Source organism: Canis lupus, chromosome 23 (genome assembly GCF_048164855.1).
Source record: "Canis lupus baileyi chromosome 23, mCanLup2.hap1, whole genome shotgun sequence".
NCBI classification, from domain to species: domain Eukaryota; kingdom Metazoa; phylum Chordata; class Mammalia; order Carnivora; family Canidae; genus Canis; species Canis lupus.
The window spans coordinates 9,586,234-9,602,742 of NC_132860.1; the positions used below are offsets into that span (position 1 = coordinate 9,586,234).

General features: G+C 45.1%; 1 protein-coding gene across 1 annotated transcript in view; it reads left to right on the forward strand.

Annotated features, from left to right (window-relative positions):
- The first annotated feature begins 15,621 nt into the window (after positions 1-15,621).
- MRGPRX2 (MAS related GPR family member X2) overlaps positions 15,622-16,509 on the forward strand; it is a 30,739-nt gene continuing 29,851 nt past the window's right edge. The window contains exon 1 of the mRNA XM_072793689.1: positions 15,622-15,661. Coding sequence (XP_072649790.1) covers positions 15,622-15,661 — 40 coding nt within the window. The remainder of the gene's footprint in view (positions 15,662-16,509) is intronic.

Consider the following 16,509-nt stretch of genomic DNA (forward strand, 5'->3'; position numbering starts at 1 on the left):
ACACCCCAGAAAACACTGGAGTTTTCTAGCCAAGTGCTTAACACGGCCTTTGTAATTATTCCTTAATGCATCTGTTGCCAAACCGAACCAGATGAAGACCTTTAGGGGTTAAGCTGGAAAGGAACAGAAAACATTATGACTCCCTTATTCTATAAAAATACTTTTAATCACAAAATAAGTGTCTAGAAATCCAACAAAGTGCTAGGTTTTCCCACAATAAATACCATAATACAATATAATTATTAAAAAATTTTATCTTTATTACTCTTATAATTATAGTATCCCCTGCCTGTTGGGCCCGGCAGCCCTGAGTTACCCCCAAAGCTCAACCTCTTTGAGTTCATAGGCAAAAAGGACAAAAACCTTGATCTCTTGGAACACCCTCCTGCTATCTCCTGTAATATGCCCCACTGGCCCGTTTTGTTCTCTGGAACTACACCTGGCTTCTGGTGTGTATCTGCTCCACAGAGTAGTGTCCTTTGGGGTTCTGCAGAGAGCTATCACATATTTATCTTTCCACCCACCTTTCCCCCAGCCTAAACTAACAGCCTCAGTTCTTTGAAGGAGTAGGCAAGGATGTGGGAACAAGAGCTAAACCAGGGCCAGTTGGGGCAAAAGGGGGCACCCAGGCATCCATGTCTGAACTCTCAGGGCCCAGCACTGAGATTGGACAATGGTTAGTATAATTTTGTTGGGATTGGACAATGGGGTTGGACAATGGTTAGTATAATTTTGTTGATGGACGGATGGATGGTAAGTGTGTCATCAACTGCTATGACGTAAGGAAGGACAAATAGAAGTGTAAACAACTTCCTGTGAGAGCCAGAGCAGTGAGCAATTAATTTGGACCAGATAGGTTGGAGACATTAGGCAAGGCTTCAAAGAGGAGAAAGCCTTTGGGTACGGTCATTTTGCTTAACTAATTAAGAGCTGTGTTTATTGATCACCATGTATTGGTGCCTAGGACAGTGTTTTTGCATATATTGTGTCTAATATATGAAAGAAGTGTTCGTTTTCCCATCTCCCAGAAGAAAAAACTGACGTTCCCATTCAATATATCAACCTCAAGTCATGCAGCTGTAAGTGGTCGAGAGAGGATTCAAACCTCGGTCTCTCACAGCGAAGTGCTTTCACTGAAGTGGTTTGGTTTCACTTTCAAAGAGTGAATTAGAAGGTGTTTTGGAACTTGTGGGGCTCTTGAAGTCCGCTATTTCAGTGCTTCTGCATCGATATCCTAACACATGGGAAGATTCTGGAACAAATAAATGCTAACACTCTTTAGTAAGGCTCCTGCTCCCCTCTGCCCACTTGGTTCATACCTCCCCTGAACCACTTCAGATTGGGATTAGTGTAGCCACAACTGATGGCTATTTGAAAGCAAACCCAGGGGGATCCCTGGGTGGCTCAGCAGTTTAGCGCCTGCCTTCGGCCCAGGGCGTGATTCTGGAGTCGAGTCCCACGTCGGGCTCCCTACATGGAGCCTGCTTCTCCCTCTGCCTGTGTCTCAAATAAATAAATAAATAAATAAATAAATAAATAAATAAATAAATAAATAAAATCTTAAAAAAAAAAAAAATGAAAGCAAACCCAGGGGCACCTGGGTGGCTCAGTGGTTGAGTGTCTGCCTTCGGCCCAGGTCATGATCCCGGGGTCCTGGGATCAAGTCCCACACCAGGCTCCTCACAGGGGACCTGCTTCTCCCTTTGCCTATGTCTCTGCCTCTCTCTGTGTCTCTCATAAATAAATAAATAAAATCTTTAAAAGAGAGGTAGAGAGAGATTCAGCAGACTTGGCCTCTCATCCTAACTTTGCCATCAGGTACTATGTATCAGGTCTCTTAGGGCTGCCATAGCAAAGTACCACACATGACGGGGGAAGGGGCTAAACAACAGAAGTTTATTTTTTCCCAATTCTAGAAGGCAAAAGTCCAGGATCACAGTGTTACACTAACAGGACTGTTTCTCCTGAGGCCTCTCTCCTTGGCTGGTAGATAGCCATCTTCTCTCTGTGTCTTCTTCACAAGGTCTTCCCTCTGTATGTACCTGTGTTCTAATCCCGTCTTCTTATAAGGACAGGAGTCATATAGATTAAGACCCACACATATGACTGCTTTTTAATTTACTTGCCTCTTTAAAGACCCCCGTTTCAAATACTGTCACATTCTCAGCTACTGGGTGTTAAGACTCCAACATAGGAATGGGACAGGAGGACAAAATTCAGCCCCTAACTCTGTGTGACCCTGAGCAAATCACTTTCTTTCTCTCTCTGTGACAGTTTCCTCATTTGTAAAATGAGGCTGAGCCTGGCTGCAGGAAACACTAACCTCAATGGTCCCTCTTAGTTTTGATCATGTAATTTCCCCCACTGAGACTAAGCACCACCTCTCCATTCCCCATAGCACCTTTTGGATCTCTTTTAGATGATACTAATACTCATTCTGCAACTGTAGATGGAGTTCTTACTATGGACCACACATCATTCAATATTGAGCAAGACTGAAAAGAAAAAAAAAATGAGTCTCTGGTTTCCTGGGGCTTACTGTTCAGTAGCATTCACAGATTTTAATCAAATGGGCTCACAGATACTGATCAGCTCTGCAGCTCTTGGATAGATGTCCTTCCCTCTACTGGCCCCTGGATTCCTGGCGCACAGCCATCCTTATGCCCTCACCAGGCTCCTCAAGGCCTGGCACACTGAAAAGCTTGAAAAGAAGTGCTGTCCAAACAAATGAACAAATGAATGAACACAGCTAAAGTAACGGTTTACAAAAGGCAATCAAAGGTTCCACTTCATAAATCACTGTTAGAAGTGCTGGTTTCACAATGTTTAACAATTCTTGGCGATGAAGAAAAATTCCACATTAGGGTTTGCTAATCCCCACTGTCACACTATGGGTGGCAACTAACTGACTGAACTTCTGACTCTGGCCTCATTTCTTCTGTGACCTTAGAAGGGACAAAAGTATTTTGGGGGGGATCCCTGGGTGGCGCAGCGGTTTAGAGCCTGCCTTTGGCCCAGGGCGCGATCCTGGAGACCCGGGATCGAGTCCCCGTCAGGCTCCCTGTGCATGGAGCCTGTTTCTCCCTCTGCCTGTGTCTCTGCCCCCCTCTCTCTCTGTGTGTGTGTGTGTGTGACTATCATAAAAAAAAGTGTTTTTTGGAACAGGGGCTTATGTTTGTAATTATTTCAAAGGCACTGTAGTGATCCTTTGGAATGTCACAAACCTCCACACATCTGTCAGCACAGAGCTTTTCACAGACACCAGTTAGAAAACCCTGGTGCTCACTGGTATCAAGCCAGCAGAGCTGGGCTGGGGATGAGTGCTCCCTGAGAACATTTGGGCAACAAATGTTTATTGACCTCCTACTATGTGCTAGGTACAGGCTAAAACACATGAGTACAGTGGCAAACAGCGGAGTCTCTGCTCTCCTGAAGGTCAAGTCTTTGGGGGAGGGCAAATACTGATAGAGCTAGATAAATCTTTTTTTAAAAAAGATTTTATTTATTTATTCATGAGAGACAGAAAGAGAGAGAGAGAGAGAGAGGCAGAGAGGCAGAAGGAGAAGCAGGCTCTATGCAGGGGCCTGACCTGACGTGGGACTTGATCCCGGGTCTCCAGGATCAGGCCCTGGGCTGAAGACAGCACTAAACCGCTGAGCCACTCAGGCTGCCCCCCCCCACCTTTTTTTAAGAGAAAAAGTAGAGACAAAAATCAGTGCTAACCAGGAAATAAAACGCAGGGACCCACCTTAGTCTGGGGAGATAGGGTTCTCCCTCTCTTTCCATAAATTCATAAAACTAGTTCAAGAAGACTTCCCCAACTTCCTCTATTTATAGATGGGGAAACTGAGGCTGAGAGAGGGAAATGATTTCTCCAGGACCATTCTACAAGTTAGTGGAGAAGATAGGATTAGGGCGACTCTTCTGACCCCGCCTCAAGGCTATCTCACCAGCCCTCAAGGAGCCTCAGTTTCTAACTGTAACCAACCTCACAGATTTTCAGGGCTGGGGCTTGCAGGATGGGGCAGGGATTGCTTAGAAGTCTGGCTTGGTCTCTTCTATGCATGAAAAGCTTCACAGTTAAAAAGTGAAAGTGACTTTCCCCCTTTATATAAAATAAAGGGGAAAAAACACCAAGATTTGGTAATAAGGTACTCTAAGTCAATATGGTCTGGCTCAGGAGACCATGGTGCACATCTTATATTTTACTTGCCACATTAACCAGATTCATGTGTGTGTGTGTGAAAAAAGAGAGAGAGAGAAGAGGTAAAGCAGGAAGTATTCCTACTACTTTTTCTTGGTTGCTATTTTGAGTCTTGGTCGCCTACTTGCAGTCACATATTTAAATATTTATTCCTATGGAAATTTTTCTGAATGTTTCCAAAGTGTGACAGCAACATTTGGGATTGGGTAATAAATCTACCTTGACTTTAATATAGGTGTGGCAAGATTCGCCTCCGTACCTTCTCTATCCATCTATCATAGCTCTGTATTTATTGATTTATATACCCACTTCCTTCTTAGTCTCCGTGCTCATAGAGAACACTTAAATATCACTTCCTCGGGGAGTCCTGGACCCCTAGATCAGGTTAGCACTCCTTGGAAATGCCCCCATAGCACCTGCAGTTTTTCTAACAGCACCCATGGAACATTATTGAATTCACATTTTGAACATCTATCTTCTCTGCACACCAGGAGCAGTCCTGTGAGCCCTGGTTCAGACATAGATGCATTCCAGTGGGTAGCGTGGTACCTGGCCCATGGGAACTCAGTTCAATATTCAGTTGTGGAATAACTTCTTATACTAATTAATTTTTATTTATATCCCTGGCACCTAGCACATTTCCTGACCTAGGCTAAGGGCTCAAAAAAATGTTGACTTGAGTTGAAGAATCCTATCTATGGCTTCATACAGTTCGCAAAACACGTCTGCTTTTACTTAGTTTGAGACTCATAACATCCTTGTGAAGTGAGCAGAGCAGGGATTAGCACTCCACTTTAATAGACTATGATTCAGGAAGCTTCAGCAATTGCCCCAGGGTGTCAGGTTTGAGACTGTGGAAGAGCCCAGGCCAAGAGCTTCGGGTGACAGGGGCAGGGCTGTCTCTCATGTGACAAGGCTGTGACCTTGGCAATACAGACACTGACAAGAAATAAGTTTGGAGACTAGGAACCATCTACAGGTTCAGGAACTTTCAAATTTCACACTGGTATTTTTTTCAGAAATATCTTCAAACTCCCCACCTACTTGGAGGAATCAAGGTGGGACATGGGTTTTAGAGGCTCATTTTTCATGTGCTCTTAAGCAAGAGACCTTACCACTTCGAGCCTACATGCTCTCATCTGTAAAATGGGACTAGTAAGAGAACCTACTTCATAGGATAGTTGTCTGGATTAAATGAAAGAATGTATGTAATGTACATACAATAAGTGCTCTGTAAATGTTGGTCAGCATTGGATACTAAGACAACTAGAAAAGCTGAGATCTTAGGGAAAACTCAGCCTTACCAATGATTATGATCTAATTCTGAAATGTTCATGACTTCACAGGAAATATAATGACCACAGTTCCACTGGTCAACATTTATTCCTTGTTCCGACAAGGACGTTGATTTATGACATTTTATAGGAGTAATTGTTCTTCCCTTTCCATCACCACCCTGCCCTACACACTAAACTATTGGCGTTGATGAGGAGAGCTGCATTCCCGTCAGCTGTGCCTTCACTAGAAGACAAGAAACCAGTTAAATCTGCTGTTAGCTGCTGCCCAGCGGGCTCCAATTATAGTGGCAGTGGTGTCCATGGTAACGGGCCAAGCTGGCTTGCTGTGGTGCAAGTTGTTCGAGGATATAGAAGAGACCATGGGAGGCCTAATTGGTTAACTGTCATCACAGTTTCTAAATGAAAGAATTCCACCCTGGGCTTTGGATGGATGGTGAATCCAGACAAAATCTGGATTTCCCAAGCTGAAGGCACTGAGGTCATTCCCCATCTGAGTTCCAGATGAATAGTTTATCAGCAGGGTAGTAGGTGAGATGGCAGGAGAGGTAGATCACTGAATAAAATGATAACATGAAATTCCCCCCATTCCCTTGAACCTTCTGTGGCTCCCGATTGCCTGTGGCAAAGTCCTTTGCAGACTTGGAGTTGAGCAGTGAGGCACCCTTAAGAACCAAGGTAGGCAAAAAAAAAAAAAAAAAAAAGAACCAAAGTAGGCATGGTCACTAGTTTCTCTCTCTTGTCTCTATGCCTCTGGACATCTCTCCCTGTAGAGTGGGGTCCTCTGTGTACTCTGTACTCAGAACTCCTGCTTTCCCACCACTTCTGTTTATATGTGACATTGACTCCACCCCTGACTCTCTACAAGATCTTACAGACCCGGCACTTGCTACCTGCTTGTCACCGACTGGAAGAGCTCTCAAGGCCGGAATATACCCAAGGTGTGGAGGGGAGGGTACAGATCAGAAAAGAGAATCAAGACTGGTGACTTGTATACAGGACCTGCCATGCCCCCTGGCCACACTCGCATGCCGGAGAACCAGCGGCTAGAGACACTGAGCAATCTGCTCCAGAGCCAGAGCCAGTTGCTACGTGAGCTAGTGCTGCTGCCTGCTGGGGCCGACTCACTGAAGGCCCAGGGCCATCGTGCTGAGCTGGACCGGAAGCTGGCACAGGTAGAGGAAGCCATCGAGATCTTTTCTCGCCCCAAGGTTTTCGTGAAGATGGACGCCTGAGCCCTTTTATGGGGATAGTTATGGGGGTCCTCATCAGGGATCGCCGCACAGTTGCAAAGGGCAGGATCAGGCCCCATTGTAGAATGGAGTCTGAAGACAGAAGCTGTGGGGTGGGCAGTATCCCCGGAGCACTCTTCCCAACCACTGGTTGTAGAAGGGTCAGCCCAGCCTCTTAACCCCTTTGTCAAAATTAAACCTTTTGTACACAGTGGAAAAAAAAAAAAAAAAAAAAAGCCCAGGCCTCCAGCTGTGATCAGAGCTGGGTCACAGACCCACAGAAATCCTGAGGCAAGAGCCTGGCCCTTCCCTTGCTCGGCTTCCTCCTCCATCAGCCATGCCCCTGAGCAGCTGGTGAAGGAGATGTGTGGGACAGTGCAAGGAGCCAGGCCAGCAGTCAGAAGGGCCAGCTTTCAAGCGGTCAGTTATCAGCTGAGGTCTCTGGCAAGACATCAATCCTCTATGGGTTTCCCGACCTGCAAATGAAACTTTGGCCACAGCACACCTGAGCAGTACTTAGAAGTATGTGCCATGGAAATATCTGCATAGTGTGTCATATGCCACAGACAAAAAAGGAGTCCTGAATTTCCAAGGCCAAGTTAGTTTGATTCCAGTTCCAAACATGGGACTGTGGACACTTAGGGGTGATTCTCTTCATGTGAAACAAGCCAGACTCCTGCCTTGGGAAGGAAGAAATAGTTCCCCATCATTCCTTTAGTGCAACACTGGAGTAATGGACCTAGGGGCACAGAAGGAAGCTCCCTGAGATGCCCCTCAGACAAGACACAGGCTCTGCGCTCAGTCCCATTGCATCCTTTTCTCAGGCAATTCACGTAGAGTCTGAGGCAGAGTATTAAAATTAGTAAAAAATTTTCAGACAAGCAGTCTAGTCTTAACTGGATAGGCATGGAGTACTTTTTAAATGACAAAATGAAATTAAAAAGTCTGGAGATGTCTCAGGCAGACTAAATTGCTTGAATTGCACGAAAGTTTGCAAAACGTCCCCATGGTGTGTCTATATTACCAATATACGGTTTTGTGGTTTGTTTGTTTGTTTGTTTGTTTGTTTGTTTGTTTTTAACAACCAATGTGTCATTTTGACACATTTGAATTACCTAATTTTTTTAATCAATTTACCTTCTGGAGTTGACCCAGAATCTCGGGGGAGCCTCGTGAAAACTGTAACTTCAAGAAATGGGGTGAGCAGAAAGCAAGGAGGGGTTTCATGGCTGTAGGATCTTTAAAATCCCTCTGCCCAATCTGCTCCCTGAGTCAGGATTTTCTCGTTCTTCCACATCCCTCAAAAGCTGCCCCATCACTATCTCCTTGAACACTCACATCACCTTCTACCTTTGGGGTTATATTGAGCAGAGCTTCAGCTCACTGTAACTTACATAGTTGGTGCTGTTTCTGGCTCTTGGGGCCACAAAAATTCCAGTGAATTCTCTCTTCTACCTCATAGCCCATTGGATATTTAGATGAACAGTGACATCCCTGTGTGTGCTGTCCTACTGGTTAACATCTCTAGTTCTTTCAACCATCCCCCCACTAGTGTGAAGACAATACGGGGGAGATGCTGCTGTTGGGGGAGCCAAACCAAGGTAGCTTTGTATCCCGGCTTTCACAAGGTAGCTACATACCTAGGCCAAGTGACACAATCTTTCTGGGACACTACTGCTATTTTGTAAGGTTGTGAAGAAGAGTAAATGAGAGCATGTGTGTAAAACATCTGGTATGGTGTCATGGTGTCTGCCTCGCCGTGGGTGCTTTGTATGTGCCAAGGTTGTTATGGGACCAGGAAAAACTTGCTTGTGATCACCCCCCTTGAGGACGATTTTACATCAAAAAGGAATGGAGCTGAGATATTTAGAAGTGGAAAGAAAACAAAGGCTGATGTGACTTGGCTAAAGGGAGTTGGGCAGACAAGGCTTTGAGTCCAAAAGGAAAGAACATGCAGGTCACCAGGAGGCCAAAGAAGATTGTAAGGTGAAGATGAAAATGCCTGCTTCACGGTGGCTGGCATCATGAGGAACAAATTACATGGTGTATGTGAATGTGTTTCGTAGAATAAATGCTCCCCTGTGCTCCTAGAACACTTGATACTTCACCTCATCACATGACAATAATTTGTCAAGATGTCTATTTCCCTCTGAAGATTGTAAAGGTATCATAGTGGGAAAATGTTGGGGTTTTTTCTGCCCAGCTCCCTCTTTCACTGGGGGAGTGTGTCTGCCTCACTCCGAGTGGTTCACATGGGACAGTCAATGTCAATACCCTGCCTGTGATGAGCTGTAGGGCTGAGTCCGTGATCAGTGTGCTCCAGTCCTTTGTCCAGAGAGATTGGTCCAAGGCACAGAGGGGCATGTGGCCCAGCCAGGGCCAACTAGAGTCCTTCCATTTAATTTGATCATTGGATGCTGGAGAAGATGTTTCTTTCTTTTGAATTATGAGCTCTAAGAACATTAGCTTCGCAATACAATTTATTCATTCAACAAGTATATATTGAGGACCAAAATATTGAATCAGAGTTGAGAGGATCCAGTCATAAGACATATACCTCTCTGGATATATTAAACAGAGTGAATTTAATATAGAAAAGTGACTCTATAATGTTGGAAGGGCCCAGGAGGTAAAAAAAAAAAAAAAAAAAAAAGGGACTTTGAGCTAATCCAGAGCTTAATGACACAGAAAGAAGCTACCACCCCTAAGAGTGGAACAACAGCAAGATAGATGTGGTGTGAGCGGAGTCCAGAACCTGGGAGGACGGGAGGCTGGGCTGGTGCTTTGAGCCATAAGATTTCCCAAAGGTGGCCAGATCACGATGGGGCTACACTGCAGGCTGGTGCCAGAACCATGTTCGGGCTCCGAGGAAGAAGCTTCACATGCAGGTGCTGGAAGTGCCAAAAATTCCCTATTGCACTCTGTGCCTGCTGGGGAGACACTGACGCAAGTCCAGAGCAGGAAAAGAGCCTCCCCGTCAACTCTTTCTGCCAAACTTCCACCGTTGCCTAATTGATAGAGACGATCTGAAAGCCTCTTGGCAAGAAAGTCTGGAAAATGCGGTTACAGCGTCCAAGCCTCCCTAAGATACATAGCAGAACAAAGCAGAGCGGACATGGAGTCTGAGAGCAACCAGGCAAAGCACCAGCGAAAGTACACTACAAAGTAGTGCTATGTGCTAGGTCTTGTTCTAGGGACTCGGGTTACAGCAGTAAGCACAACAGAAAACACCCCGCTCTCCAGGAACTTACTTCTAGAGGGGGAGGGTAGACAATACAAAAGCAAGCCAAAAGCAAACGAAGTAGTACAGCAGGACCCAAAGCATCAGTTGGTCTTAGCACAGTTCCTTAGAAGCAGAGTATGAGGTGAGGATTAATATAAAAGTGATTCAGTAAGGGCATGCTCTCAGGAACACCTGATAAGGTGAGAGGATGTGATGCTTAATTTTATGTGTCACCTTGGCTAGACTGTGGTAAGCAGTTGTTTGGTCAAACACTAGTCTAGATGTTGCTCTAAAGGTATATGTCTAGATGGGATTAACATTTATAATCAGTTGACTTTAAGTAAAGAAGATGATCCTATATAGTATGGGTGGGCCTCGTCCAATCAGTTGAAGGCCTTAAGAGCAAAGATGGAGTTTTCCTGAAGAAGGAACTCTGCCTCCAGACTTAAATATAGAAATTCTAACCCTCAGACACAAGACTGCAACCTCAACTCACCTAAATCTCCATCCTGCCAGCCCTAACAATTGTGAGCCACCTTAAGATATTTCTCTCCCTCCTTCTTTCTCTCTCTCTCTCTCTCTCAGTTTTGTTTCTCTGAGGAATTTTGACTAATGTGGCAAGGGAGAGGAGGAGAAACAGAACAAGGATGTGGTCTCAGCCGGATGTCATGGGGAGCTCTGGAGCGTACATTGCACCAGACTTTGCCGTGCCTGAGACAAAGGAGTTGGGCTTTGTACACATGCATCAGTCGGTTCCCAGGCAACCCTTCAGAGAAGGTTGTGGGTCCAAGTTATACACATACTTCAACGCTTGGGAATTTCTTTTATCTATTTGTTAAGGTCATGTTATTTTATTTCCAGAGGGTAACAGAGACTCCTGGGAGGAATAATTATTTCTCCATTGTCCATTGACAAACTAAAAGGGATTCCTTTAATTAGGAAACTATCTTTGTGTTTTGTGGGACATAGGACTTGGTTAAGGACTGAGATGATCTGGTTTCAGGTTCCAGCTTGGGTAAAGCACTGTGTGATTTTTTTTTTAATATTTTACTTATTCATGAGAGACACAGAGAGAGATGCAGAGACACAGGCAGAGGGAGAAGCAGGCTCCCTGCAGGGAGGCCGAGGCAGGACTCAGGATCATGACCTGAGCCAAAGGCAGACGCTCAACCACTGAGCCACCCAGGGGTCCCCTCACTGTGTGGTCTTAAAAAAAAAAGTGGGGCATCTGGGTGGCTCAGTCGGTTAAGCATCTGTCTGTGGCTCTGGTTGTGATTTCAGTGTCCTGAAATTGAGATAGAGCCCTACATAGGGCTCCCTGCTCAGCAGGGTGTCTGCTTCTCCCTCTCCCTGTGCCCCTCCCCACCTAGTGCACGCTCGCTCGCTCACTCACTCGCTCTCTCAGGTAAATAAATACAATCTTAAAGGAAAAAAAAAAAAGGTGCTTGTCTTCTTTGAACTTTACCTCCTATAGATATATAGGATAGATATATATATATATGCCAGAGAGCTAGGCAAGACAGTTAAAAGCTCTACTCAACCCTGTTTCCCCACTTATACCCTCCCTATCTCTACTGTTTGCCACTACCAGGTAAATAGCACTTCTGGAAGCTTCCCTGATCTCTCCAGGAGGGCAGCCCAAGTGGGGTTCCTTTAGGGTTTCTGAATATAAAGACAGCTCTGGTTGGAGGTATGTTGGGCCAGAGAAGATTTGGCTTAACTAAAAGGCTACTGAAGCTGCTCGTTCCCAGGGCTTCTGGTGCCCTAACATAATTCCCCCAAGGTAACTGCAGGCCCCTAATGAACCAGATCAGCACACTCAAAACGGTATTTTTTTTTTCCCTACGCCTTCAAATATAAAGCGGCCAGTTTCTTCATCGTACCCAGCAAACGCCTGTACAGATTAACCCGATTCCGGAGGGGTGTGAGGAAGGCTGGAGCCGAGGCCCACCTTGGCTTTCACGGGACAAGCAGAGTGCGTGCCCTGGGCCGCCCGTGGTCGCTAGGGAGGGGCATAGGCTTAGGAGCACAGTTTCTACCACACAGTAACTCCCTGTAGCCCACTCAGCTTGGGCTCTCCAAGCCTCAGGCCCCTCATCTGTGAAATGGGGTACAAGGGGCTGGATTAAATACGTTCAGCGCAGGAGAGCACCCAGAACTACTGGCCGGCCACCAGGCCACCAGGATGTCCAGCCTGGTGGAAAATCTTCCCTGAGGCTCTTTTGACAACGATTTTCCCAAAGGCTCTTCTGTGTCTTCTGGCAGCAGGTGTTTTCTCCTGAGCGCAGCATGTGCAGAATATTTAATTAAAAAAAAAAGTGGCACAGTGACTCACATTTTAATACTTGCATTGCGATTATCTATGACAGCCGTCTTCTGAATCCTCAGATATTAACATTCCAAACCTCTCCCGAGTCCGATTTCATAACCTCCCCAACACACATCCATCATGAAGATGATTTCATTATTAAAAATTCCATTTCTCACAATGGATTTTTTTTTTTCTAATGTGGGCTCCACGGGCAAGGCGCCGAGATGACATGATTGACTGCTTCCACCTTGCCGGCCTTGGATACCAGCTCCGCCTGGTATGAATGTTGTGGCCGGTTGAACTTCTGCTTCTTGACCAGCTTCTTCCCACAGGAGGAAAAACTGCAGCACCTAATACCTTCAAAACAAACAAACCAAAGCACGCCCAGAAGGTCGAGGCACGCCTTGCCCTTAACACAGAGCTCACATTTGTTCTGGATGCTCTTCTACTGTCCATGGCCCCTTGAATAAAATCTCAGAAAAATAACTGCTCTGGTAGGAAATGGAGCGGACTGATTACTTTCTAATTAGCATCCTTGTAAACATCCTTGTGCCGGAAGCATCTACGTGGTCCTAATGGGCATTAGATTTTGCCTTGAACATATTTACTCGTAATGGAGGTCTTCCTTCCTGGCAATGAAATAAATATGGAAATACATGTTATTCATTATATAATACATGTGCATGTGTACTTTCTAGAGCTCAGAAGGACTTTGAAGAGAGGGAAAATTAGTATCTACTCCGTATATTAGTTTCCTGGGGCTGCCATAACAAATCACCACAAACTTGGCAGCTTCAAACAACAGAAATGTATTCTCCACCAGTCCTAAAAGCCAGAGATTCGAAATCAGTGTCACTGGGTCAAAATCAAGGTGTTGGCAGGGCTGCATGCCCTCCAGAGCCTCTAGAGAAGAATCCATGCCTTGTTGCCTCCAACCCCTGGTGGCTGTCAGTGTTCCTTGACTTGTGGACACATCTCCAAATCTCTTGAAGCTCTTTCACATCACCTTCTCCTCTGTGTGCAAAATCTCTCTCTGCTTCCCTTTTAGAATAAGTGCACACGTGATTGCATCTAGGGCCCACTTGGATGATCCAGAATAATCTCCCCACCTTGAAATCCTTAATGTAATCACATCTGCAAAGACCATCCCCCCATTATTGTTCTGCCATATAAGGTAACATTCACAGATTCTAGGGATTAGGAGACATCTTTTGGCCATTTGCAGCCTACCAACTGAGCATTTACTCTGTGCTATTTTCTACCTGTGTCTCTATACCTGCATGCATCTCCTTCCACAAGGGGAACATGCAGCAGGGAAAGAATCTGGGACTGCAAGTCAGGAAATCTGAGTTTGTTAGGTGTTTGTTTGTTTGGGGTTTTTTTTGTTTTGTTCTTGTTTTTTAGATAGGGAGAGAAAAAGGGAGGGGGAGGGGCCAAGGGAGAGGGATAGAATCCCTGCGGCCTGGGGTTCAATCTCATGACCCTGAGATCATGACCTGAGCTGAAATCAAGAGTCAGACCCTTAACTGACAGAGCCACCATGTGCCCTGGGAAAACAGGTTCTTTAACACACCAGCACGAGTGCCATTACCTTCCTATTCGGTCCCCAGGGCAGACATTGCTAACTGATCACAGCACTGGTTTTTGCCAAACCCCTGAACTCAGAGCCCTCAATGCAATGTTGCAGAAAGTCAAAGTGAATTGAAAGCTATTTGTCACCCCTACCTTGAACCCTCAGTCTTCTCGTGTGTAAAATGGGAGTACCTTTCTGCACATCTACTTTCTAAGGGCAGCCTAAGGATCAAATGACATAATGGGTGGGAAAGCACTTATAAATGCTTAAAGTAAGTGACTAAAAGAGATATGTCCCCAACAGGAACTCATGGGGAGAGTGTCAAAGCAGCCTTGCCTAGAAAGGTAGAGGGCTCTCAGTGCAAGGAGATTATGATGGTCAGGTTCAAGAGTAGTGAAGATAGATGATCATTCTTCTTTTTCATCCAATAAAATAGCATAAGCAAACACAGCCTATGCATTCAGTAAGGATAGCTTTAAAATAACATCACCAAGCACATAAATCTTACACTAGTGTCTCCTTGGCTCACAATAGCCGTCTGGTATGTGTCAGCCTAAAGTCAGGGCTATATACTTACTAGGCATCCAGCACCACCAACTGTTTTCAAATTATATCAACCCTTCCAGGGTTGTACCCTTCCAGAAAGTTTTCCCTGATATATGGCAGAAGGGGGTCTCTCCCAACTCCACATACATTTTTGTCATTTTGCATATGCATTTTAAGGTCCCCTTAGATGGAGAAAGGGACAATTCATTCTTGTCTGCATAGATGTTTCATGGGCTCTTGCCAAAAAGCTTTTAAGTGAAGACCCTAAATCCCCAACCAGAACATCAAAGTGTCTCTTCTTCCTTTCCACTTTTGGAGTCAGAAAACTACCTCTAGGGATCCCTGGGTGGTGCAGCGGTTTGGCGCCTGCCTTTGGCCCGGGGCGCGATCCTAGAGACCCAGGATCGAATCCCATGTTGGGCTTCCGGTGCATGGGGCCTGCTTCTCCCTCTGCCTGTGTCTCTGCCACTCTCTCTCTGTGTGTGTGTGACTATCATAAATAAATAAAAATTTAAAAGAAAACTACCTCTAAACATTTTGGTCACCTCTTCAGATGCCAGGTCTAGCTGGCCTGCCTTCCCTGGGATCTGGCTGTAGGCTTTATTCTGCTTACAGCCCAGCCACGTGATCTTGACAAGGTCTGAGACTCAGTTTGCTCTTCTATAAAATGAGAAAGGTGTGGAACACTGCCCTCCCTGCCTCTCAGGGTTGACTAAGAAGACAGGCTTTGTTGCATACAGACTGGTTCAAATCCCAGCTCATTTATATTTACATCCCAGGTGGGAACTTGGGAAAGTTGCTAAACCTCGATGAGCCAGTTCTTTTCACCTGTGAAATGGGAATGCCTACCTTCTAGGACTATTAGTGAGAATAATACCTGTTTAATGCCTAGCGCAGTACTTGACATCTAATAAGTGTTCAACACATGTTAGCAAGGGTTGTTATTTTAAAGAAACTGCTTCAGTTGGAAGATAGGTGTTGTCAAAGTAGAGATACAGTTAGGCAGAAGAGAGGCATCTGGGGCTAGGCAGGAGCAGGCAGGTCTAGGAAGGGGGATCTTAAGTCTGAAGTTCAAGATCAGGCAGGTTGTGTTGAAGTAATTGTAATGGTAACAATCGACACCCATGATGGAATTGTCCTAGGCATTGGCAACTCTCTTCCCATTCCCCTTACCCTCCACTCAAGATTCCAGGTGTTTCTGGGACCCAGCCTGATAGGAATTAAGAATATGTGAAACATGGTTATCAAGTACACGGTGAAGATCTCAACTGGATCTTGTAAGCAAGGACTTGTTCTTAGGAGCTAAACAGGACCCTGTTTATACTCGTGGAAGTCCAGCACTAAGGCAGCAATCCCCTGGTGAAAGTGAGGCCACAGCATGTCTACCTGGATGTTTCCTAGAGGTAAGTGTTCTAACAGAAGACGGTGATATTTTACAGATGAAGAAATCAAGACTCAGAGATGTTAAATGACTTGCCTAAAGGTCACACAACCCTTAAGTGGCAGAGCCATCCATTGTCTCCAGGTCTTTTGAGGTCTCACCCTTGGCTTTCTCTGCTACATGATGCTATCCTGCGATTCCAGGAGAGAAATGGGTAGACCCGCTTCACTTTCTCCCCTTTCTGAGCATTTTCTGTCTCTACTGGATTTACTGCTTTGATATCACTGGTCAGTAGTATGTCTGCGGGGGAGCCTCATCTCACCCTGCAAATCTTTTCCTCCTGAGAGTCCTTACAGCTTACCTGGAACCTGAGAGAAGAGGGGAGCAGTTTGGGGGCTGATTGAAAAATTGAGAGTTACATTGCTGGAGATATATAAATTGGTATGTGTTTTCTAGAGAGGTGGTAGCAATATGTACCAAAATCTTAACAATATGGATATGCTTTGATTCAGCAATTCCACTACTAGAAATTTATCCTGAGGAAATAATCCAACAAGTATATAAAAATACAAACAAATGCAAAAAAAAAAAAAAGAAAAAAGAAAGAAAAGAAAAGAAATAGAAAGCAAGGTCTAAAAGGTCCTAGTAAGGGATTAGGCAAAGGTAGCATATCTGTACAATGAAATACTATATAATCATTCAAAGGGATAATGTTGCATTATATTTATTGTTACGAAAATAAAC